The following is a 26,288-nucleotide window of genomic DNA, read 5'->3' as shown; positions in this document are numbered from 1 at the left end:
TGTACAGTGCTTCTCACATAATAGGTGCTGATAAAAATGGCTGATTCCAATACTGAAGTCTAAGTAGGGTGGTTGGAAAGAAGGATGAAGAAGTGTAAATTCCTCCGTCATTCTGTTGGGACAAAAGGAAGTGCCAGAAAACATATTATTGTTTTCATTGTCTTTCTTAGCTAAGAATGACTAAGTCCTTATTAACTTAGCTAATCCTTTTCTGATTTGGTTAAACTGTTGCCAGTGCTGTGTTTCAAATCCATTTTCTCCACTTTATCCCCCAGAATTCCCAAGATCTGGGACAATTCATTGCCTGGGAAGTGGCAGCCAGGAATCTGTCATCTACGGCTGCCAGCAAGCTCTGGAATTCAGAGGGAACCCTACCTTTCTCTAGATTTAAAATACTTCTTTATGATCTCAGGAGAAAATTCCTGAGAAGTAGTGTCAGTCTAGAGGGGGAAAAAATGATGGAAAACTATGGTTGCTCCTCCACAATGTGCCTTCCCTCTCTTTTGAGGATGACAGATCGAGGCCATTGTTTCCTGTTTGACGATTTGTCACAGCTCCATTTGGGTAGGGCTAATCCACTGTCTTTCTCCACAATAGGGTTGAAATGGAAAATATGCAAATGAATTAAACATAGTACACATCTTTTTCCATTTAATTGTCTAGTGCTTAAGTCCCCTGTGCAAAAAAAAAAAACCCCAAAAACTTGTTTTAATTTTTAGGACTGCCTTGATATTTCTCTAATTATTTACTTCTTCCCCATCATTCAGGGCAGTGAAGTGTAGCAAGAATTTGCCAAGTAATCACTTGAGGTGGAGAAACAAGAGAAAAACAAAATGTACAGTTAAAAATTGAAAGTGGAAGCTGGGGACAGGTGGTTCAAGTTAGATCTTTACCGAGGGCTAGAGTTAACAGTAAATGATTAAACTACAGAAGTCAAGGCAACCGAAATAAGACATCAGAGAAGGGATTTGAGCTATGTGCTGCATGCCCTGTACTGGGAAAAGCAAATGAAAGTGGTTTTTCACACTTGGACCTAGGTAGAAATTTGATCATTGAAATCCCTTTAAAAATCCAGATTTACTTTTCATATGCTTTGCCGGTATTGAGTGAAAGAATCATTTAAGGGAAAGTGGAATGAAGTTTCATTAAAACATTTCGTTCTTTTTGGTTTGGGTCTCTCTTCTTGACCTGTTAGGTTGACCTGAGCCCTTTACCCTGTGTTCATATTGGAGGAGGATCAAAGACCACTGGGTTTATTTTTCTTTCAGAGAGGCAGTATGATCTTCTAGATAGAACATTGGCTTGGGAGCTAGAGATTTAGGTAGCATTCTTCCAAGCTCAGCTACAGATTCCCTCAGTGACTTGTATCACTGGAAAAAAGATGAACAATTTAAACCTGCTTTCAAATCCATGTATAAAGAAATCATGAGTTAGTTGCAGAATATTTTAAAATGTCTTAATGTAAGGCAAACATAGAAAAAAACAGTGCAATTACTAATTGGTTATTTAGCCAAAAAAGTTCCCTTGGTATATTTTGAAGTATTAGCAAATAATCATGACCTGATGATTCCAAAGCTATTGTTTGACAAAATGAAGCCATTTGAAATATGGCTTCTTCTGCTATTAAACTTTTCTTGGATGGCATCTGCAGAGAAAACACTTCCTTGAAGAGGACGGAGACTTTCTTTTTTATTTAATTATTTACACATTGACACCTGAAAATGATTAGTTGATGTTTTAAGAGAAGATTAAATCAGAGTGGTTAATTAACTGGTGTCATCAGATAAATGAATTAACCTCTGGTTAAAAGTTTCCATTAAATCTGGTAAATTAATGATTGAATTACTGAAATGCACTTTTAAGACTAGAGGGAGTTTTTTTGATGTATGTTATTGAAGACAAATTAGGGATTTTCTCCCTCCCTGCCCTGCATTCCTGTTTATAAAACATCTCAATCCAGTTGCTGTTTGACAGACATCCTGAGGTAACGTTTAATAAGGGAGTGAGTTTGAAGTCCACTAGCTTTTGGAAATGGTGAGTTTTGGGACACTTTTGCTCTTTCAGGTCAGCACATTCTTTCAAATGGTTTGAAAAATCAGACTTAATAAGTGAACATAAGTATTTAAGTATAAATAGGGCAGGTACATGGAGCTTCCAAAATAAACTTTTGTCACTGGTGTCAGGTCACTTAATGTTTTCTAGGTTTGCAATTCTTTAATTTGATTAATTCATTCATTCATTCACTTGTATTTATTGAGGGCTTACTGTGTGCAGAGTACTGTACTAAGCACTTGGGAAGTACAGCTTGGCAACGTATAGAGATGGTCCCTACCCAACAGTGGGCACAAAGTCTAGAAGGACTATGAAGGTGTCAATTGGTTGGTCATCTTCTAGGTTGGGAAATGGCACTTCAGCACTGTATCATTGTACACCTCTAAGTACAGATATCTATTTGTAAGCTTAGTCTGGTTGTGAGCTTAGTCTGGTAAACTTGATTCAGTAACAGGAAGGTGAAAATGTAATATTGTTGTTTCAGAAAATTATCCTTGAACTGTCAGTGGTTCTATTATCACTTACATTCTCATGGGAAATTTCATGGGTCAGACGCTAGAAAGAGGACATATGACTGAATTCCTGAGGAGAATTAATGTGCAAGGCTGCAGCGGGTGACATTTCCGCACAATCTGGCTCAGGCTTATTCATTCATTCAATCGTATTTATTGAGCGCTTACTGTGTGCAGAGCACTGTACTAAGCACTTGGGAAGTACAAGTTAGATGGGCCCTGTGGTTCCTGATTGCATCTACACCCACTCCCTTGGAGAACTCATTCACTCACATGGCTTCAACTACCACCTCTGTGTGGATGATACCCAAATCTACATCTCCAGCCCTTATCTCTCTCCCTCTCTGCAGTCTCGCATTTCCTCCTGCCTTCATGGAATGTCTCCTTGGATGTCTTGCTGTCACCTCAAACTTAACATATTTACAACAGAACTTTATATCTTCCCACCCAAACCCTATCCTCCCCCTGACTTTCCCATAACATCCTAGTTTATTGACCTTGACATCATTGAGTGAGACACATCTCTGTAGTTCAGCGCCTTTCCTGGTTGGTAGGGTGAGCCCTTCTGTGCAGAGAGGAATGACAAGTCTGACTCTGTTTTGTTTAATTTCATTTGTTCATTAGCTCAATGGCTACCCTGATGGGCACACTTTAAAAATCGAATCAACCAATAATCAGAGGAAAGTGGGGGAGCAGAGGGAGGACAGTTGGCAAAGTTCAGATTTTTTTTTAACTCATTTTGAAAATTGTCCATTCCCTTTGCCAGAACATGGACAGATGATGATTAACACCTTCTTGAGTAGATTTTAAAGATAAACCATCTATTTTAAAGAATTTATGAATGTACATGTTTGGCTGTTCCTTGAAAATTGAAGGTACTTGATGGATCAAGAAAACACTTCATTTGACCGCACACTTTATTTGCATCTGTTACAGAACAAGACAGGACATTTTGTTTACAGTATATGCCATTGATTTTGTAATACATTTATTTAATTTGTTAAATTAGAGGATTGTGGGTGAAAGTGTATCTACGGGGGATTTTTTTTAATTTTGCTGATTATCCATGTAGATTGTACTAGAACTGGTCCATCAGCTTGTCTAGTTAGAATTGCTTTTGCTATTGGAGTGTCATCTTCATGGGTCCCTCCCAGCCCAATTGTTATTTCACAGATGTGACAGAGCCATTAGCCAACTGCATTCTTATGAAAATGTTCCAGTTGCTTTCCTTTGTGAGAATCAGCGATGTCTCTGCTTTCTCCATGATGCTTTGGTCTTCTTTCAAATGTCATTTGTTTAGTTAGTGATGTGGAAGAGAAGAGACTCCTGGGATTTAGAACACTACTGTCAGAGCTCAGCAATTCCATATTGTGGGATTCACGTATTCATCTAAAGCAATCATAGGTGATTCATGTGAATTAAGGTATCAGTCATTAAGCAGCTAATGTTACTTAGTTACGGGTGATCTCCTTTTACGCACAAACTTCGAATGACCCTGAAATGGGTATTTTTTAAAAAGTGGGGTATAGATTGAATCTAGAAAATAACTTTAAAAATTACAGACATTATTATTACAAATGCTAAAAATTGGAAGTGATGTAGCAGAACAATCAGAAATTTGAGGGCTTATTAATAATAATAATAATAATTGATAATGATGGTATTTGTTAAGTGCTTACTATGTGCCAAGCACTGTTCTGAGGCAATTCATTTGAGCTTAAGCCTCAGTTTTTCCATGTGTAAAATAGCAATAACAATATTTGATATTTTGAATAGTTACAAAATCAGCTAATTTATATTTATACAAGAAAATTCCTAACCATTGCTTCAAAGCTCTCTACCAACTCTCCTAAATTACCAGTCCTCTTCAGTTATTTCTCCTCATCGGCCCTTGCTTTTGCTTCCCCTGCCTCCAGCCCCTTGCTCTCACCTTCCCTGCCACCTGGAACTCCTTCCCCAACCCTGTCCACCTTCTAAGCCTTCTGAAATTCCAGCTCCTCCAGGAGGAGTCATTCTAAGATTCACTGGCTTCTCCACAGGTTATATGATCCCAACTGCCACTTTAGCACTTAAATGCTCTCAGGACCCAAAGCATACATTTGGACTGATGCACTCTGCATGTATCTATCCATCTTTCCAATCTCTTGTTTCCGTAATCTCTCTTTTTCCTCCTAAAAGTAACTATTTTGTGTTTACCTACTCCCCCTACTAGGTTATAAAATCTCTAAGAATGGAAGTCATGTCTTTTACCTTTATTTTACAGTGTTTTGCTTGCAATAGGCACAGAGTACTACTGCTTAAGGGAAAAGCCCTATTTAAAGCAAACAATTCAAATAGACAAAGCATTGGGAAAACTATTCTGTGGAGGAACTATCTCTCTTAAAAACTGGTCCCTGAGGATGAACATCATGTAATTTATGGAATTACATTTTGCCTGTCAAAACCCTGATTGGAACTTTCACATCGTGCCACTTCAGTGGTTGTTAGGAAGTGACACTAAGATGATGATGCTCTGTCAAAATATGACCACGTTGTTTCAACTGTAAAACAAGGACACTACATGATGACATTTCTAGGGCCTGGAATTGATCTAGGGAACCTATAAATGTCATTGAAGATTGGATGTAACAAATCAGGTATGAAAAAGCCTCTGGTGTACGGTGATAGATCGAAAGTCATTTGCTTCGTGATCTGTGTTTCCTATACCTTATCTCTGAGAGTAGCAAACCAATTACAAGGTAAGATCCAGGCTATTCTGAATAATTCTACTCTCATCGGCTTTGCATCTACTTTCCATAAAATTGTTAAGTTCCCTCCAAATTCTATTCAGCCAGCAAAATTTGCCTGGACTCCCTCTTTCGTTTTCCAGTACTACATTTTTCCTCAGCGTCATCATGAAGCAGCATGGCTTAGTGGCAAAATCACGGGCTTGGGAGTCAGAGGTCATGGGTTTGAATCCCACCTCTGCCGCTTATCAGCTGTGTGACTTTGGGCAAGTCACTTAACTTCTCTGTGCCTCAGTTACCTCATCTGTAAAATGGGGATTAAGACTGTGAACCTCATGTGGGACAACCAGATGACCTTGTATCTACCCCAGTGCTTAGAAGAGTACTTGGCACATAGTAAGCACTTAACAAATACCATTATTATTATTATTATCATGTAATTCACCAGACAACTACCTAGAGCACATGAAGTCAACATTCTTCCCTCTCCGCACCTTGTAGATTTCAGTAAAAACAATAAAAAGGAAACAGAAGCAGAATATCGTATTGTTCTGAAAGCAATACAAGAGTTTTTGCTAGGTGTTTTAACACTAAAAATCAAACGTTTGTCTTAAAAATAGAGATTAAGCAATTCCGTTCAAGGAATGGTACTCTTTTTGCCTTTCTTCAGTCTGCTTATATTTCTGAATTGTCCGGCCCTCTCAGTTCCTCTTCCTTTGCTTTCCTATTTCTGTGTCTGTGTTGTGTGACTGTTTCATCTCTTGGTGCTTCCTCAAGAACAGCATCCATCTGCCTCCCGCTCATGTCTGAAAAGTTAGTGTCTCAGGTCTGAAAAGCTAGCGTGAGCAATAATAATAAAAATTGTGGTATTTGCTCAGCACTTTCAAGAGTTGGGGTAGATTCAAGATAACTAGGTCAGACACAGTCCACATGGGGCTCACACTAAGTAAGTAGGGAGACTAAGTAAGACTAAGTAGGAGGGAGAACAGGTATTTAATGCTTATAGGCTGTGTTTATAAGGATCCCATTTCAGGGTATAATTGGAAGACGTTGATTTGAGGAATTAAGAGAAGAATTTGGGATTTTGACTGTAATCCACTTTATTGTGCATTCTTTGGGGGCAGGAATCATGTTTACCAAATCTATTGTACTCTCCCAAACACTTAGTAGAGCACTGTGCACACAGTAAACTATCAATAAATTCAATTGATTGGTGGCCATGGTGGTGATACTGTAAAATGGCTACTCTTCCTAGACCTCAAGAATCAGTACTACTGTTTATGACCCCTGCATCCTTCTAGACTTTCATTCTCTTCATCTCTCCCAGGCTGAGTGATTCATTCCCATTCCCTTCTGCTCACAATAGGAGGTTTCCTAGCCCCCACTGCCCTCCAGCACATTTTTTTTCTGGGTAGAAGAGGATTTTAGTTAAGTGGACATTTCAGAGTTGTGCTTTCTCCATTGCCACCCAAGTCCTCTCCTTGTAGAGTGGGAATTCTTGCTGTTCTCCTTCCCACTGCAAAGACATAACTGGTGCCACTTAAGAAGACTCCTGTGGGACTAGTCCATAGATTCTACCCCACAAGATTGCCCCCACTCACCAGACCCCCAAGCTTGGCTCCCTCAGTGTGTTTCTGCCCATCTGAGTTCCCAGGAGGATGTGAGTTGTCAGTTAAAGGGGAGAGGGAGGGAGAGGTGACCAATAGATTGAATTTCAGAGACCACAGAGACTGATTGGATTGTGAGCTCCTTGAGAGCAGGGAATGTGTTTTTTCTGTTGTACTCATCCATGGGCTTAATACAGTGTTTGGCACTCAGTAAGTATTCAATACCACTAACTGACTAATTGTTGAAGGCTTGGGGCAGATGATGAGACTTAGAAACAGACTTCAAACAGGAAAAAAGCGTGAACAGTGTGAATTGGATAGATGGTTGCAATTTGGCTTTTCATGGATAAAGATCACAGTCAATAGGATCGTCTCTGAATAAAAAAGGCAGTTTATGTCTGTTTTTGCAGTAATGGAAAATCTCCAGTGGCTACCAATCAATCTGCGCATCAGGCAGAAACTCCTCACCCTTGGCTTCAAGGCTGTCCATCACCTCGCCCCCTCCTACCTCACCTCCCTTCTCTCCTTCTACAGCCCACCCTGCACCCTCCGCTCCTCTGCAGCTAATCTCCTCACCGTGCCTCGTTCTCGCCTGTCCCGCCATCAACCCCCGGCCCATGTCATCCCCCGGGCCTGGAATGCCCTCCCTCCGCCCATCTGCCAAGCTAGCTCTCTTCCTCCCTTCAAGGCCTTACTGAGAACTCACCTCCTCCAGGAGGCCTTCCCAGACTGAGCCCCTTCCTTCCTCTCCCCCTGTCCCTCTCTCCACCCCCCTCATTTTACCTCCTTCCCTTCCCCACAGCACCTGTATATATGTATATATGTTTGTACATATTTATTACTCTATTTATTTTACTTGTACATATCTATTCTATTTATTTTATTTTGTTAGTATGTTTGGTTTTGTTCTCTGTCTCCCCCTTTTAGACTGTGAGCCCACTGTTGGGTAGGGACTGTCTCTATATGTTGCCAACTTGTACTTCCCAAGCGCTTAGTACAGTACTCTGCACACAGTAAGCACTCAATAAATACGATTGATTGATTGATTGATTTTTTTTTGTTACAGTCCCCCCCCACTCCCGCCATAATCAGCACTTTTTCCCTCCCATAAAAACCTTAGAGTTATCAACTTTTGGTTGTGAACCTGAATGTAAGACCAGAGTTGAAACTTGGGAGAAGACGCCCTCAATAATGTTGGTTCTGGAAACCAGAGCTATTGGCAGTTGCAAGGTAAAGGGGGCTTTATAAGAAACCTCCTCCTTCCAACTAACGCTTCCCTAAACCAGATGTTTACGGTAGACGTTTATTGAGTTTTTCAGCTCCCCCATGAGCAGGGATGCAGCAGGAACCCTATTTCCCCAAGTTCCTATGTTAAAAAAGGTATCAACTCTAAAGACGCATTGCCGAACAAGAACGCTTTCCTGGTGCTCCAGTTCCAATTGGATAACTATTGCCTAACTTTCTGAGTTAGTTTCCATTCCACTGGCCTAGTGGAAAGAGCTTGGGCCTGGAAGCTAGGGGACTTGGTTCTCATCCCGGCTCTGTCATTTGCCTCCCGTGTGCTTGGGCAAATCATTTAAGTTCTCTATGCCTCAGTTTCCTTATGTGACAAGCGCTTTGTTCAGCATTGGCAAAGATATAATTTCATCAGATCAGACATGGTCCCTGCCCCACAAAGGGCTCACAGTCAAGGGGCCTTGGGGCAAGTTATTGCGATCAGCCATTCAATTGGGAGGAATGGTGGGCAACATTGAATCACAGCAATTTGAGGTTGCTTACCTAAAGAAGGAAACATTTGAACTGTTCCGTATTCACTTTCTAAATTAGAGGTTCTCATGTTTGCGTAATGAGGCTCATAGACCTTTTCAGAAATGGCATTCTACTCTAAAAGGGAATGGCAATGTTGTAATTATTCTGAAAAATATGACTAGGTGAAATGGTGTTAAGTGAATCTAAATTCACTATGAGAATTAATGAAATTAGGGGGATTAATTACAGGTAAAATTATTTTGTCAAACAAAATACATTATGTTCACATCTGTATTAAATGCTTTATTAAAGTTTAATGCACTAGTGATAATTATGTAGTTTGGTCGAAATGGTGAAGTCAGAGAAGACAAAGTACCTTTAACGCCAAACTAGGGTTTTGCTGACTTTCTTACTACTTCAACTAAACATTCTATTATCACTAGCAGAGAGTTTGGGCTCCTGAGCTGGGCCAAATACTCATGAGTTAGTAATGTTTAGGGAATACTTGCAGTGTACTAACATCAGAATAACAGCTGCCTTACTGAAAATAGGAGCACCACTTGATATGCCACAGGCGGCTAGTCAACTTTAAAAGGGAATATTGGGTGATTTTAAGTGCAGATCAGTAATCTAATAATGAAACAATGACTTATTGGGGAGTAGTTGTACAAATAAGGATGCAGATCAGTAATCTAACAACGAAACAATGACTTATTGGGGAGTAGTTGTACAAATAGGGAGAATCTATAGGAATATTTATTAACTATCCATGAGCCAAACCGGAGAAGATTTGGGGATAGGCTGGACCTATAGGAACCACTCTGGATTGCAGAGTGAAAAATATTTTTCTCCTGTGTTCACCGTGCAGTTTTATCCCATGGTCAAATCACAGTGTATATGACCCCCATTTCTCATTGCAGTTGTAAACGGCAATCTGGACATGACACAATGTCATTTGGGACCTACATACTTATTTGTGTTTCTAGTTTTGTATTTTCATTATTCCTTGAAAAAAACTGTTTGCTTCACCCAGAGATAACTTTTGCTTATTGTATTTAAGGTGCTTGTGGCAAGAAACTTCTGGCCCCCTTGGGGTTCTCAAAATCTGGACTGGTTTGTGGTCATGGTTAAACTATGAGGAGCAGAAATGTATTCACCTCAAAGAATGCAGAGTGAGGCAGGAATAATGTGGGGCAAGGTCCAGGGGATCACCGGTGTTCCGGGTTGTTAAAATATCACAGACTCCGGGAAAGCACATTCAGATTGGTGATTTTAAATAGGTTCTCTGTTGTCAGTTCCCAGTGTGCAATTGGTGACTCATAAACCCTATTCGGTAGTCATAGATTACCTAGGCCTAGAATTATGTTAAATCTGAATAAGGGTGAGTGTCTTGAATGTTCTAACAGGGAGTAAGGGATTATCCAGGTAAATAATGTTTGATTGTTCCAAAGTTAATGCGAACATTCTTTGTGGTCACTCAGTTCCAATCTCTTGCATCCTCAACACTTCTTCATACCTCTTGCCTCTCTTCTCCTTTCCTCTTTATTTAATTCCCATTACTATAGTTCTTGGTACCATCCCAGAGCAAAAGGAGGATCGTCATCCTTCTACTGAAATTCCAGAAAATGTGGGACCAGGTGTTAAGGGGCCTGTTTGATTCACTCAGTCACTACAAACACTTTGTAGGAAGTTGAGAGGGGGCTTATTACTCACATCTGAGGTGTGATGAGTAAAGTTTCATTGAGCAGCAGTGGGACCTAGTGGATAGAGCATGGGCCTAGGAGCCAGAAGCATCTAGATTCTAATCTTGGTTTTGCCATCTGTTTGCTGTCTGATCTTGGGCTAGTCACTTAACTTCTCTGTGTCTCAGTTATTTCATCTGTAAAATGGGGATTAAGACTGTGAGCCCCCCGTGGAGCATGGACTGTGTCCAATCTTATTAGCTTGTATCTACCCCAGCACTTAGTATAGTGCCTGGCACATTGTAAGCACCTGACAAATACCTTAAAAAATGGAAAAAAAGGGTTTTATAGTGTTGGGAAACATTTGGGAAAAATCAGCCTGAAACCCACTTCAGCAAATGTTGAATGAAAAGACCAGAAGAACAACAGGTTAACCAATACCTTATTCTTTTCTTAGACCAGGGGTTTGAAACCTGTGACTCGGGAGCTACATCTGACCCTTTTTGAATCAAATGTAGCTTTTGAGCATGGTTGCCCTCCTAGGGATCTGGGACAATGAGGCCAAGACCATTAGCCTGGTTTCCGGAGCAGAAAGCTACGCAGTAAACGGGTCATGAAGTAGCCAGTAAACAGGGCGTGAAGTAGCTGGGCTTGCCAGCTCCTTTCATCTAGAAAGGAGCAGAGAGGGAGCCAAGATGGCAGCTCAGACTTCACTGGACTGACCACAGGGTGAGCTCAAGCTGCTCTTGGGTCACCTCGGAAGCTAAGGGAGCATCCAGGGATGGGGCGAGGACCATCTTCCTTCCCTGACTGGCAGGCAGAAACACTCTCCCTGGTCAGGATGATGTCAGGTTGGGTCCCAGAATCCCCTCTGACTCCACGATGGTGGACTGGGACTGTGGCCTTCTGGAGGTTGGCACCCACCTGCCCCTCTTGACAGAGACCCTGGGTGCCTTGCTTGTTGCTGACAAATGCTCGTCCCCCTCTCCATCACCCCCATCTTACCTCCTTCCCTTCCCCACAGCACCTGTATATATGTTTGTACATATTTATTACTAGATTTATTTATTTATTTATTTTACTTGTACATTTCTATTCTATTTATTTTATTTTGTTAGTATGTTTGATTTTGTTCTCTGTCTCCCCCTTTTAGACTGTGAGCCCACTGTTGGGTAGGGACTGTCTCTATATGTTGCCAGTTTGTACTTCCCAAGCGCTTAGTACAGTGCTCTGCACATAGTAGGTGCTCAATAAATACGATTGATGATGATGATGATGAAGTGCTCCTGGAGGACAACCTATTTTATTTGTATATGTTTATTCTATTCATTTTAATTTGTTAATATGTTTTGTTCTCTGTCTCCCCCTTCTAGAATGTGAGCCCACTGTTGGGTAGGGACCGTCCCTATATGTTGCCAACTTGTACTTCCCAAGTGCTTAGTACAGTGCTGTGCACACAGTAAGCGCTCAATAAATACGATTGAATGAATGAATGCTGACTCCTCTTTCCCTCTACTCTTCTCCTACACCCTTCTCACCTCTCTCCTGCCCCTTCCTCTTCTCCCCGCTTCCTTCTCTGCCTTTCCCTAATTATGTCATGTGGAGGGAGGGGGGCATAAATCATATGGCTCTTTTGCACCATAGCTGCTCGTACATTTCATTTTGCTTGTCTGTCCTATAAGAAAAGGTTGCCGAAACCCCACCTTAGGCAGTTAATCGTGTTTTTTCAATTATTTGCGTCATGCTATCTTGAATTCTCTGGGATTTGGTTAGTTTTATTTCCCACAGATGATTAGGTCCTGAGTTGTTGCCTACTCTCAAGAATGAGCATCCAGTTTGTCTCTAAAAGAGAGGTAATACAAGGGGAGAGAGAGCCTGTGTGCTTGTGTGTATAGAGGTAGGGGTGTGGTCTGTGTGTGTATTTAAGAGAAGCAGCGTGGTTCAGTGGAAAGAGCATGGGCTTTGGAGTCAGATGTCATGGGTTCAAATTCCGGCTCTGCCAATTGTCAGCTGTGTGACTTTGGGCAAGTAACTTAACTTCTCCGTGCCTCAGTTCCCTCATCTGTCAAATGGGGTTGAAGACTGTGAGCCCCACATGGGGCGACCTGGTCACCTTGTATCCCCCCCAGCACTTAGAACAGTGCTGTGCACATAGTAAGCGCTTAACAAATACCATCATTATTATTTATAGCTGTATGGCCCTGAGGACTAGGGCTCTACAAAGATTAAACTCCTCTCCTGAGACAATCCCGAATAGAAAGCAGGGAGAAACCCAGCCAAGACCCGTCAGTTTAAAAGCCTTTTCCATTGCAACCTCAGTCTTTCCCACCCACCTGTCAAGCACATTTTCCTGAACTCTTCAGAGTTTGAAACCACCAGGATGAGGTTTTTTGAAGACATAAGGAGTCAAACTGATATTCTAAGTCTTTGTATTAATTAGCTCAAAAAGTCCCTGGAGGACAGAGTTTGGGGCCTTTAGTCTGATAATTCCCTGACTCAGATTCATTCAGTCATTCATTCATTCGTATTTATTGAGCGCTTACTGTATGGCGAGCACTGTACTAAGCCTTGGAAAGTGCAATTCAGCAGTAAAGAGAGACAATCCCTGCCCACAGATGATTAGCTAGCAGGATGGTGATTGCTGTAAAGAGCTATAAAGCTCTGTTTCCACCATGAGGACCCTGTATATAAATGGGGACTATCCAGGGTGTGATTTATTTGCTTGGATTGTTGTAGAGTAGGTAAGCAGATTTAGAGTCAGGGACCAAACTGGTGGTGTCAGGGTCAAGCAAGCTTCCCCACAGACTTAGATTCTTTATCTGCCTCTCAGTTAATGCACTTCAGGTTACTGGTACCAGGAGTTGCAACACAACATTATCCAATCCCAGGCACTCTGTGGGTGTTTATTATTGATGGGAAGGAGAAGGCCAGAGGCCTTTTAAGGAAATTGATTAACTCCAGCAGATGCATAGTTTATCACAGAGGCCGTTGCTCAGATTATGTCTTTCATGTGGGAGAAGAGATTTTGGACCTTGAATAACCAGCCCCAGGGGAACGTGAGCTTTGTTTATAATGCCCTGCCGAAGGGTAAAGGGAGCACGAGCCAGACTGTGGGGTCTGGGTGTTCATCCTAAAGAGAACAGATGAGAATTAAGAGCATAGATATAGATTATTCAAATGTCTAAAGACTGGAAAGAGAAGTGGGGCTGATTTAGAAATGGGAGGGTAAGAGGTTTTCCCCAATTCAGACTTGGCATCACAATCCAGTGATTTTTATCTATCACTGGTATAAAATTGACATCCACCTTATCCTCTGGCTTTTGATCATCTCAGAGGGTGTTGGTTGCAATTCCCAAATAAGCATTTTAGCCCCCTTCCTTTAAATACAACAAGGTACTTGACATAGCAGATACAGCCCGGGCCTGGGACTCAAAAGGTCATGGGTTCTAATCCCCGCTCCGCCACTTATCTGCTGTGTGACCTTGGGCAAGTCACTTTACTTCTCTATGCCTCAGTTCCCATATCTGTAAAATGGGGATTGAGACTGTGAGCCCCGCAGGAGACTGTCTAACCCAATTTGCTTGTATTTACCCCGGTGCTTAGTACAGCACCTTGCACATAGTGAGCACTTAACAAATACAGCTATTATTATTCAATGCTCAGAACAGTGCTTGGCACATAGTAAGCACTTAACAAATGCTATAATTGTTTTTTGCTCCAACATGTAAGTATTCATAGGACCCAAGTTGCGATAAGGTTCTTAAGGCTAATTTTGCTTTTGCGTCGCTAATCTAGTTCCTCATCTAGCAGAGCACTCTGTGCCCATTAAGTTTTAATATCTGCATGGTTGGCTAATTGACTAACTTGAAGATAAGTATAATTTTACTATATCAACTGTATTTATTGAGCACTGTATGCAGTATACTAAGCACTTAGATGTGTACACTATAACAGAGTTAGTAGACATGTTCCCTTACGGTAATGGGTTTACAGTCTAGCAGGAGTTACGTAACTTCTGTGTACCTCAGTTTTCTCATCTTTAAATGGGGATGAAATACCTGTTCTTTTTCCGTACTAGATTCTGGATGTTGATGGCCTTTGTCCCTTGCATTCCTGAACCACTTTTGACCACCCTCTCCTACCTCTCCAGAGCTTCCTTGTTACTTTACCTCTTCCCTTCCATACTTTTAGCAGTGTCCAAACTTCATTGCCCTTCAAAGAAGGGCAAGGCTGGGCATCTATCACCTGAGCAAGTTGGAATGGTGTATGGGTTGAGAGTTGGATTACCTCTTCCCAGCAGGTTACTGGGAACAGGTAACATCAGAAAGGGAGGTCTGTGGGGATTGGTGAGATGGTGGGACTGGGATATAAGGACAGGCAGAGCTCGGCAGCTGGTAGACAGGGTTATCTTTCCCCTCCCCTGAAAAAGGTCAGTTTATCACGAATCTACTAAATAAGTGACCTCTACAGTAGTCTGGCCCTGGAGGCATCTCTCTGATGGACCTACTCTTCCCTGGTTATTTGTCAGCTGGTTATGCTGTGACTGGTTTATCTATCACCCTGGAGAGGTTGGGACAGAGCTGATTTGGTCCTTAAGATAAGCTCTTTACCAATGGCAGAACTGCGTAGCAGCTTTTGGGCAAAGCAGTTTTTTATTTCACCACAAATATAAAGTTGGACTCTTTCAACAGTATATTTGCACAGTTAAAGAACTATAACAATATTACACTTTTAAAAATTACATTTTTTTGGCACTAAGTTTGGATAGTGGTGGTAGACTCCGACAAAGCCATAGAACGGCTAATCTTTGATGCCTGCAACCACATCAACAACTTGGAAGTGTATTTCTCTATTTACGTGGATTGCAAACCTCTGCCATTCATTTAGCCTTCGGTTACTGGACACGCCAAGACCCAGGCTGTTAGAAAGCACCGCAAGAGTCAGAGACAGAAGGTCTAGTAGCAAGACAACCTGCTGGGTAGTAATCTATTTTGGGATGTAGAAAGTAACTTCTTAAAAGCACCATACACTTACAAGTAATTGCACTTGCAAAGTAATGGCCTTCTAGAAAGAACTTGGGCCTTTCCCTCTCCATAACTTGTCTGCTGAGTGAAGTTGGGCTAGTCACTTAACTTCTCAGTGACTCAGTTACTTTATCTGTAAAAGGGGGGTAAGGCTGTGAGCCACCTGAACTACATGGACTTTGTTCAACATGATTAGCTTGTATCTACCCCAGTGTTTTAGTACAGTACTTGGCACATAGTAAATGTGTAACAAATACCATGAAAAAAAGTTAAAATTGCTGTAACTTACAGTGATCATTGTTTAATGTTTCCCACCTTTTGCTGGAAACCACTGTCTTTGATGGATTTGAACATGTGCAGGAACACTTTCTGAGTGTCAAAATGTTTGATCCCAGGGTGATGGTCCTCAGTTCTGGAAGCTGCCATCTTGAGTTAACTGTATTTATGATGGAATTGAAGATGATGGTAATGCAAAATCTTGAGGTGCACCTGGATGCGGCCAAAGTCACTGACTGGGAATGCCTAGATTCAAAAATCAGAAATGACACAACTCCTTTAGAAAGTTCTATAGGCTTTTTTTTTTCTATTTTCGGAGGTGCGGGGGGGTGTTGCAGCAAACACAAACTATCACCTGCTTCCTTAAAATGAGCAGAGGTACAACAGCCAAAAAAAGTGAAAATCTAGTATAATTAAGTGAACTTAAAAAACAACCAAAGGACTCTTTTTCTTGAACATTCCAAAGTCCTTTAGAGACCTTCAAATGAGCTTTAATTGTTTATTTTTTAAAGCACAGATTAGCAGATAGCCTGCTAGTAGGATTCCCTCTACATGAAAGGAGTGTCAGGTTTTATCAGCATCTGGCTGGGAAATCAGTATCTCCACAGAAATAAGCTTATTGGTATTAATTTTTGGCAACCTCTCCCTGATTCCAGAGGTGACTGCCTCTTGAATGAGCAGGGAATTCAGAAAGGAAAAGAAACTCTCCTTCATAAAGCAATGAACCTGTAATTAACAGATCTTTAACTGTAGAAAGGAACTAGGTTCCCTTCCGCGTTTTTCTCCTTTCTTTTTGCTCATGCTGCCTCAATGATCATGCATCTAAAAATAAACTGGGTTGGAAGTTCTACTTGATCCTAATTTATATCAGTTCTAGTGGTTAATTTGTTTAGCAAACCCAGCTATGGGCCCCAGTGCTTTTAGATCCACTGAAACAGGACTTGAATTTAACTGTGATGGGGGGAAGGGGAGGAGAGATCTCTTTTTTTACAGTTATCCAGGATTTTACTTGATCATGGTATTCAAGTCCTTGACAAAAAGCTTTGGTGTTGGTGGATAAAGTGTTACCCACATTGGTGTGCTAGGCTGTGGCAGGGAAACTGTTCTATTTCCCCTCAAGTCACATAAGTCATCAGAATTCACTGCAGAAGTCATCAGAATTTCTACTTCCCAGGGCTGACTCTGTCTACTGATCTGTGGTTCCTACTAGTAATCCTCAACTGGGTCCCACCTGTGGCTCTCAGATGAAGTGATTTTGAGACTTCAGTGTGAGGGTTGCGATGTTGAACTAGTTAGGGATGAAGGAAGAGAGACACTTAATAGGTGGGAAGGTTGATTTCCCGATGTGTTGTTTCTGGGTGTAGTGAGAGAGAGAGTATTGTGATCTCTTTTGTGATTCTTAGAGTTCTACTGTAGGCACCCTACCTTAAGGTAATATCCTTTAATGCTGGAGTGCCTGGATTCAACAAGAGCTTTTACTTTTAAGTGCAAGATAAAATGTATAACTCACAGAAATTTTATAAAAGGGCTGCTTAAATTGAATTGGAAACGTCTGACAGCAGCATTACATCAGTCTTTCCCTACCAGACTGTGAGCCCACTGTTGGGTAGGGACCGTCTCTATATGTTGCCAACTTGTACTTCCCAAGCGCTTAGTACAGTGCTCTGCACACAGTAAGCGCTCAATAAATGCGATTGAATGAATGAATGAATGAATCAGTAAAAGTAAGAAGCTTCAGTATAAATTTTTACAGTTTTTTTCCTTTTTTGCTTTTAAAAGTCTAGAACGTTCCTTGGCCCAATAGAGGGACAGAATGATATAAAACCTCAATCACAGGACTTGACTTAAGGCCTTAGATGCAGTATTTCCACAGATCCTTGTGAAACTGAAGGAAAATCCCCCACATTCTCTGTGCTTCATCTTGCCTATCAAGAAAGAGCAGATAATATTAACGCACATTCAGGAGTTTGGTGAGGAATGACCAACTTTTGTTAAAACACCTAGAAAATAAAATGGGATAAGAGGAAAAATAGCATAGAGAGTGCCTGTAATTATTTTCAGGCCTGTGTAGCCATCTTTTATGTTGATTGAACAATGTATTTGATGAGGTGCATTATCCTTTCCTCTGTTATTGTGCTTGGTATTTGTCATACCTCTCACCGATTTTGATTTTTACCTCTCAGTATGCTGATTTTTCCTGTTTCTACTTAACAACCCAACCCTTTCCTGATTACTGTAAGCTAAACTGATCTGCTTGGATGCAGCTACTACTGCTAAAATGAGTTTGAAGTAGAAGATCTTGACCCAACCTCAAATTACTGGACTTGGAGTTAGTTTTTGCTCACAGCTTTCTAGGCTCTCTAGGTATTTCTTGTTTGGTTTTTTTTTTCCCCCTCAGCTAGATGCTATTCATAGCTAGTAGGTCAAACCAGTCTCTTTCAGGCAGTGGAACAACTTGGAAAGGTCAAGCTTAATTGTGGGAGTCTGCCTTGTTACGTACTGATTTCTAGCTCCCTGCCAAACTCCTGGGGAAGACTATTGTACCTGCTGAATTAGATTAGTTCAGTAGCCATCCCTATGATTGAGACAAAATGTGATGTTTATAATAGAACTGGAAATATCCTTGCAATTTAGGTTGCTTGAATATTTCTCAAAATCTCTGCAGAGTTTTTTTTTAATCTTTCATCTTACAAAGTTAAAAATGGGCACAGGTCTGTAATATATTCAAGAAGACTATTAGGTCATTCTACTTGGGTTTTGATGGTCACATTGAAGGGAACACATCCCATGCTGGCTTCACAAATAACCAAGAGGATGTATAATTGGGCAGCGGATGAGGCAGGCTGTGTGTTTTGGTGAGCTTGCGTTTTCCGATTTAAGTAAATTATTAGTATCTTGTTTTTCCATTATGGGAATGGGCTAGAAGGAGAACACAGCAGGAGGACTTGTGGGGAGGAGTTTGGGATATAAGGAACAGTGTGGTGGGGAGAAGAATGGAAAGAGTGGGAAGAGAGAGCTATTTGACCAAGTGGTTAAGAGCTCCAAGCTGTAATGGTGCCTGCTGTTGTGGGCAGGGAATGTGTCTATCATATTGTTTTTTGACTAAACCAAGTGCTTAGTACAGTGCTCTACATACAGTAAGAGCTCAATAAATACAATTGACTGACTGTTCTACCCACCCACATTTAAGGCTTTTACCCCAAGTTTAGCATTATGAAAATTGCCCAGCCCGATTCAAGGAAGAATTCTGATCTCTTCTAGGAAATTAGGGAAGAAGGATGACAAAAACACTCTTCCCCCCCACCCCCCTGGTCCTCCTTAGTGTTTTTGATTAACTCCATCTCCTTCTGTCCCTCCCCCCTGCTCCTCTTCCCCTCACCCCCCCTACTCTTTCTACCTCTTTTTGTTCTCTTTCCTTTCTCTGGTGAGATTCCACAATTTCATTGTTCACTAGTGTGCTTTGGGAATCAGAACTGGATTCTAATCCTGGTTCTGCTTGTGGCTCGGTGACATGGGTGAATGCTGCACGTGCATTTCCCACTATGACTGACAGAAATGAGAAAGTTGCACGTAGTGCTGTGCAAGTCCCTAGCACTATAGTCCAAGTCGTTCTGCTGGTTCTCGGTCCTGAAGTCTCTGCCCCGAGACTCCATGATAGTTCCTGCCAGGATTTGCCATCCTTCATACATTGTTTCAAATTGGTTGACATGCCAACTAAAGTAGTTCAACAAGGAACAAGCTACACATGACAAAAATGAAAACTGTTAGGTCTCTTCACCTGGCCTTTAACACCGAAGGACTTGCACATGCTTCTGCATATGATATTTGTTTTTGAACCCTTGATGTTTTACTAGAATGCTTGCCCCATGGGGATTGTCAAACTCTGTGATTAGCTACACAGAGATTGGGAACATCCCTGACCCCGGAAAGTGATTAGAATAGAACTTGGGATCCCCTTTGAGGTGACTAGTTAAGTGCAGTCTTGCCTAAGAGGAAGGGCTGAACTAGATAGCTCTTTAAACACTTTCAACCCTCAGATTTATTAGTTGATAATAATAACAGTACTTGTGGTATTTGTTTAGTAATTTCTGTGCCAAGCACTGTCATAGATTCAAGAAAATCAGGCTGGACACAGTACCTGTCCCGCATGGGCCACACAGTCTAAGTAGGAGGGAGAACAGGTATTTAATCCCAGTTTTAAAGGTGGGAAAACTGAGACCCAGAGAAGTTGAGGGATTTACTCAATATCACACAGCAGGCAAGTGGTGGAGCTGGGATAAAAACCCAGGTCATCTGACTCCTAGGTGTGTGTTCATTCCATTAGGCCAAGCTGCTTCTCACTATCCAAGACCACCTAGGTTCACCCTTTGCATCTTGTTTGTTTCTTGCACTAGGAGTTATTGACGCCTGTCGACTTGTTCTGTTCTGTTGTCTGTCTCCCCCTTCTAGACTGTTAGCCCATTGTTGGGTAGGGACCATCTCTATATGGTGACAATTTGTACTTCCCAAGCACTTAGTACAGTGCTCTGCACACAGTAAGCGATCAATAAATGAGGCCTTCCCAGACTGAGCCCCTTCCTTCCTCTCCCCCTCATCCCCCTCTCCATCCCCCCATCTTACCTCCTTCCCTTCCCCACAGCACCTGTATATATGTATATATGTTTGTACATATTTATTACTCTATTTATTTATTTTACTTGTACATATCTATTCTATTTATTTTATTTTGTTAGTATGTTTGGTTTTGTTCTCTGTCTCCCCCTTTTAGACTGTGAGCCCACTGTTGGGTAGGGACTGTCTCTATATGTTGCCAACTTGTACTTCCCAAGCGCTTAGTACAGTGCTCTGCACACAGTAAGCGCTCAATAAATGCGATTGATTGATTGATTGATTGATTAAATACGATTGAATGAATGAATGAGTGAATGAATTTGCTTTGCCCTGAGCTTTCCAGTTGATTGATATAACTTCATAGCATTTTATTGTCTGCATCTCTGCTTTGGAATGGGGGCGGGAGGGCGGGGAGACTGAAGAGTGCTTCTTCACTTGGTTGCATGTACAGCATACACCCCATATATTCCCTAATTAGGCACTTTACCATGCCCTAGGATGGATCAAGGGCATATCTGAGCCAGTGGCTCTAGCTGTTTTGAGAATAAATTCAATTGAGTTCAAGTGAGCTTCCCAGTGCTTATTCTTCTAGTCAGAGAGGTGGTGTCACAGCTGACACTTTAAAGTGACTTTGCTGTTATTTCAAAATGTAATTGTATTTGTTGAATCTGAAAATTAGTAGCATTCTTTACTTGAAGTCCTGTGGAGCCCATGAATTTACTTTTGCTTTAGATATGAAATTTGCCTTTGAAATGGAAGAGAAAAATGACTTTGTTACTTTTTCACCCATAATGTGTGTTTCAGTAAAAATTGGGCCCTTTTTACCTTTGATGGGTTTTGAAGCTTAATATACTTGTCTACAAAGAAGACATGGAGAAATGATCAGTTTATTTGTTTTCAGCCAAGACGTTTCCGAACTCAGCCTCTCAGGAGACATAAAGCATGCACAGAAAGTTACTGTTGAAAAGTTCAATTTGATAATTATAGGAATTAAGGCAGATCAGTTGACAAAGTGTATAAACTAGCCTTACTGAATGTAGAAGTGGATGAAACTCGAATACAAAATGTTATAGAATTCTTGCAAATTTTCCATTAACAACCAGATGCAATTTCTTGGGCAGGCATTTAAAAATGATCGCATTTTAAATATGAACTTTCCCTAAATTTTCAATGTCTTTCATCCTTTACTTTTCTAGGGATGAGTTTAAGCCTTGCTGTTTTAGAGAAGGAGGAAGCCTGACAAGTATTGCTCAAGTACTCTTAATGGCTATCTTTCTCTAAAACGTAGGCAACATGCTGCTTGAGGATTTTCTTTTAAATGTTTTCTTCTTAAGCTTGTGAGTTTTTCATTTAGAAATATGAACCCCCATGGAAGTTGACTGAACTTTATATTGTTACAATTTTTCAATCAAAAAGTATTAGGAGCCTTCTGAGACAAATACATTGAATTTACAAACGGATTAAGTCAGATTACCAACAATGGACCTAATTGATAAAAGTGATTTAATATATGTTGAGGTAACAGTTACACCCCCCAAAGCCCCTAATCTCCTATGGAAATATAGCTTTGAGGAGCAAAATCCAATGAGAGGTTCTGGGATTCCAGAGTGAATTTGTACATTCCTTTAGGGCATTTTTGCAAGGGAGGTTGTTGTGTTTTAAAGGTAGTTGATAAGAGACCTGCACCACCAACCCCAGACCTGCACCACCAACCACCATCATGCATTAGTCTATAGAAGGTATTTGGGTGTACGTACTCCTGTACCACTCTGTACCACCATTTAGGCAAGTGAATTTTTTGACCATTTGCAGCATACATTATAAATCAGGATGTCACTACCAGACAATCAGATTTGAGCATTCCATGCACGAAGTAGCCCATATCCCCAAGGAATAGATCACTTAACTGTGTTTACGTGACACGATTGATATGCCTGGGTTTACTTGAAGCCGGGATAGCACACTGTTTATTTATCCCAGGACTAGGTGGCCGGACTTTATATTTGCCTCTTTTTTTTCGCTGAGTCTCTGCATAATTGAATTAGGCAATTAGTCATGATTGCTAATTAATTGGGGTGGGGCAGGGCGGGGTGGGGGGAGAGAAACACCTACACCCTAATGCAGAGTTTCTCTCCCACCCCTGGGATTATGCAAAGAGAATGTTTTTGAGTCCGCTCCAAACAGTCCCCCTGTTTTAGCTGCTCTTTTAAAATTCTTTGCCTGGGATGCATTGCTTAGGGAAATCCCTAGCAGCATTCTTGACTGGGAGGCCTAAGGTGGAGATTTCCTGCAGTGCCCCTTGATTTGGGAGATGCACCTAGCTGGGAGTGCCACCTTTTTCCCCCATCCCCTGGCCTCTTTCCCCCATCCCCTTGCCATCAGGGCATATTCTTCTAACAGTGCTAGAGGCAAACTTGAGAAATCTTTTGCATATAATATGAAGCTTTCATCGTCTGGGTAGAAAATTTGTTCTTAGGCTAGAAGGAGGGCTAATAATGTCCATTCTGTGAAGAAAAGGCTCAGTCATCAATTTAGGACTGGTGGCGTGCATTCAAGAATGGAAGAACTTAGACTACTTAGTAATAGTTTGGGACAATGATGAAGAAAGTTATGTTTTCAAGCAGATGGGCACAGAGGATGAACTTTTTACTTGTGGAGCCTCTGTACATGGGCATTTGTTGAGGGCAGGCCTTCCCACTAGGCAAGTCACCCCTTGCCTAGTAGTGCTTTGGGATGCTGCCTTGACTTTTACAGGCACTAGAGGACCATTTACTGCTCAGAAGGAGACATTTGCAAAATTTGGCTTTCTGTGGTCTTCCATTCCTGAACTCAGAGCCTGGGGTCCATGTTCCCCAGTGGCTTAAGGCAGTTAAAGAAACTTCCCAAAGATATTAGCAACCAGAGAGTACCTTGTAGAAAGGGAGAATCTGATCTTAACAATTACTCTCTTAGGCCCTCATTTTCTGCTCCTTGGCAATAGCCTACATGAAGAGCTTGTAATTGCTACGCAAATGAGGTTAGCCCGGCCTGGTTCCTTCCAGTGCTGTGGAGATGAAAGGGAACATGTCAACCAATTCTATTGTATGGTACACTTTCAAGCACTTAGTACAGTGCTGTGCACATAGTAAGCACTCAGTAAATGCCACTGATTGATATGGGGGGGGGGGGGGAAATCAGTACAGAGGGACTGAATTCAGCTCCCTTCTCTTCTTTGATCCCATGAGAATATTTTTTAATGTGGTCCTGGCTGTGAAGTGGAGATGAATTGCCCCAGGTATAGCCTGTCCAGGAGGGTTAATGATGAGATGTGGCAGGAGCCAGCAGGGAAGAGAAAACCCCCGAAGTTTCCCTTGTGTGGACTGGCTCAGTGACATTTCCTGTAACTGTGGACCACATCCCCAGGCCTGGGTGTTATAGATCAGCCCCGCCCAAAGCTCAGGGTCACTATAGACTCATGAAGTACTCGGGTGTTGTGTGTGAGTGGACAATTTTTCACTGGCCCCTCTTCCTCTACATCAAATTTGGCTGTCTCCGTCTCACCCTCTCCTTCTTCCTCCAAGGGAAATTAGGGCTGACTAAGGAAGGCTTCGGCAGAGGCTTTATTTTGACAGTGGTTGGCCGGGAATGAAGCTGGGAGGTGGAGAAAGAGGAGAAACTCTTTGTTCCCGGGCTTTTGCACAGATTTTGACTGTCAATTCTGCGGGTTGGGTTTCAGCATGCGAGAGTGGACAGTTTCGCTGTGGGAATGGACGTTGCATCCCTGCAAGCTGGAGGTGTGATGGAGCTAGAGACTGTTCGGATGACACTGATGAAGCCGGCTGCCGTAAGTCAGAAAGAGTCGGGAGGAGTCTAGATTGGGTTTGATACAATGCAAGAACTCTTTCCCACACATATAGGTGCTTTTTCTGGGATAATCTGTGGGTATTGGTGTGAGGACTCTGGTTTTGGGCCCACCTTTCCATTCTACAGTTTTGTTTCTTATGCTTGATATATATGACTTTTGTTGCGACTCCTTAGATGTCCTGGTTGAAAGTCTTTGAAAGTAAAAACTGCTCTGCCGTAGCACAAGGTCCGTCAGATTGTTGGGCGATGGCTTGCATGGAAGGCCCAGATGGAAACAAATGAATGCATTAATATTGTTTGCAGATAGATTTATCTTTAAAGTCATTTTGAACTTGGGTTGCAAATAATAGGTGATTTGCTGCTTTATCCTAGCTCATCCTTCCTGTGAGGGCGGTCAGTTTCAATGTCGAAGTGATGGAGAATGTATCCCTCGATCCTGGGTGTGTGATGATGAGGAAGACTGTGATGATGGGTCAGATGAGCATCAACAATGTCGTGAGTAGTCACAATTTTGCATTGTTCTGACAGCGTGAACACCAAATAACATTCCAAACCCATCACTAGGCAACTGAACAGCTCTTCTTTCTTGCTTGTAAAAAAAAGATATTCAGTACATGAAAAGGATCTAGTTATTGATTACCAAGATGGTATCTAATATGGGAATAAGTAAAAGAACTATAGGGAAAGTTTTTTATATATAGAAAAAAAATAAAGGCCATTTTGGGAGGGCGCATGTCTCGAATTTTAAAAGTACTTCCTTGCTGGTTTGTAATGGCACCTCCAAGGTTAGGTCCAGTAGATGAAGTTCTACCTTAGGGATATCTCTTCCTGTAAGGTCTTAGAGGGTGGAGTGGACTAGGGAAAGGTTCAAGCTATCATTTTAACCTTTATCTAAAGCAGTCTTGAATGTAGACTAAAAATCTTTCAGTCCACCAAGGCTTGTCAAAAGGCTTGTTTATTCTGATGGCATTGACACCTGTCTACTTATTTTGTGGTGTTTGTCTACCCCTTCTAGACTGTGAGCCCGTTGTTGGGTAGGAACCGTCTCTATATGTTGTCGATTTGTACTTCCCAAGCGCTTAGTATTCACTCTGTAAAGACTAGGAATTCATAATGATTGTAGGGCAAGCTTCTTTCCCTAGCTTAAATGTCAGCCAAGTATGTGGCTAGTAATTTTAATGCACTAATTACCAACTTGATGTCCCAGATCAAAGACAAAAGTGGGTGGTTTGTGATGGCTACTTCATGAAGGGCCAAAATCTGTCCTTGGATGCCTGCTAATGTAATGTCCACTGACTTAAGTAGACACAAGGCATATGCATGAAAGGTTGGAATTTGGCCCAATATGTGGGAATCCGGAATTGAATTAGAACCCCTTTCATCCATGTTATTAGATGCCAAAGAGGCTTTTGATGGAGCAGAATAGCGTTTCTTTTTCTCTTTTTCTCTTTTCACTTTTGACAGGTTTGGTTTACACTTCAATCTAAGAATGCCGTCCACTAATTCAAACTCTTCTATGCCAACAGTTTTGGCTAAACCTGTGGTCGTAGAGTTCTCGTCTTTTCTTACTGGATAGGAGAAAAAGACTGAGCTGCCTGTTGTGGTATACAGAATGCACGTTATTGCCGCTGCTGGCAATAACTAACGGCTTAAAGAGGAATGGTAGATGAGTTTGCTGATATGGAAGTAGATTTTGATATTGAAGAACTTAGAAAATATTATTGGATGTACCTCTGGGCACATAGACGAATAATGCCAAAGGCTGGAACTGCTAGTAGGTTACATCAAAATGAAATCCATGCAAACACAAAAGTGGTGTTCTTATTAGAAGCAAAAAAATGGTAGCTGTGGGTTTATGGTTAGGGAAAAGTTACAGTCTTGATCAGGTCTGAAATTAATTGATTCATTAGGATTTATCGAGTGCTTGTATTGTTCCAAGGTGCTACTGGATGCTTTAAAATGCAAAACCAAATATTTACAAAGCTACCTATCCTCTCAGACAAACCCACATAATGAAGCAAATAAAATTTGCCTACTCCCTTACTCACATTAAGCTCAGAGAGAGCTGAAAGTGGAATCTGTTTAACTGGATTTTTGAATTCCAAAAATTAATTTTTTTCAAACTGGTGATCAGATTTGTTGTCCAGATTAGTTGGAGATTTACCCTTGTCTCTCATGCATTCATGTGGTTTAGTGAGCTTTTAGG

The 26,288-nt window shown here is 41.4% G+C and overlaps 1 protein-coding gene across 3 annotated transcripts in view; it reads left to right on the top strand.

Moving 5' to 3' along the window:
* The window catches only part of LRP2 (LDL receptor related protein 2), a 176,663-nt gene that overhangs the window by 4,464 nt on the left and 145,911 nt on the right, over positions 1–26,288 (top strand). For all 3 annotated transcript variants that reach the window (XM_038751850.1, XM_038751849.1, XM_038751848.1), the window contains exons 2-3: positions 23,955–24,062; positions 24,455–24,577. In XM_038751850.1, coding sequence (XP_038607778.1) covers positions 23,955–24,062; positions 24,455–24,577 — 231 coding nt within the window. The remainder of the gene's footprint in view (positions 1–23,954; positions 24,063–24,454; positions 24,578–26,288) is intronic.

This window comes from Tachyglossus aculeatus, chromosome 9, assembly GCF_015852505.1.
Source record: "Tachyglossus aculeatus isolate mTacAcu1 chromosome 9, mTacAcu1.pri, whole genome shotgun sequence".
Taxonomy (NCBI): Eukaryota; Metazoa; Chordata; class Mammalia; order Monotremata; family Tachyglossidae; genus Tachyglossus; species Tachyglossus aculeatus.
The sequence above is the reverse complement of the archived record's forward strand: the minus strand, read 5'-3'. Positions and strand labels throughout refer to the sequence as shown.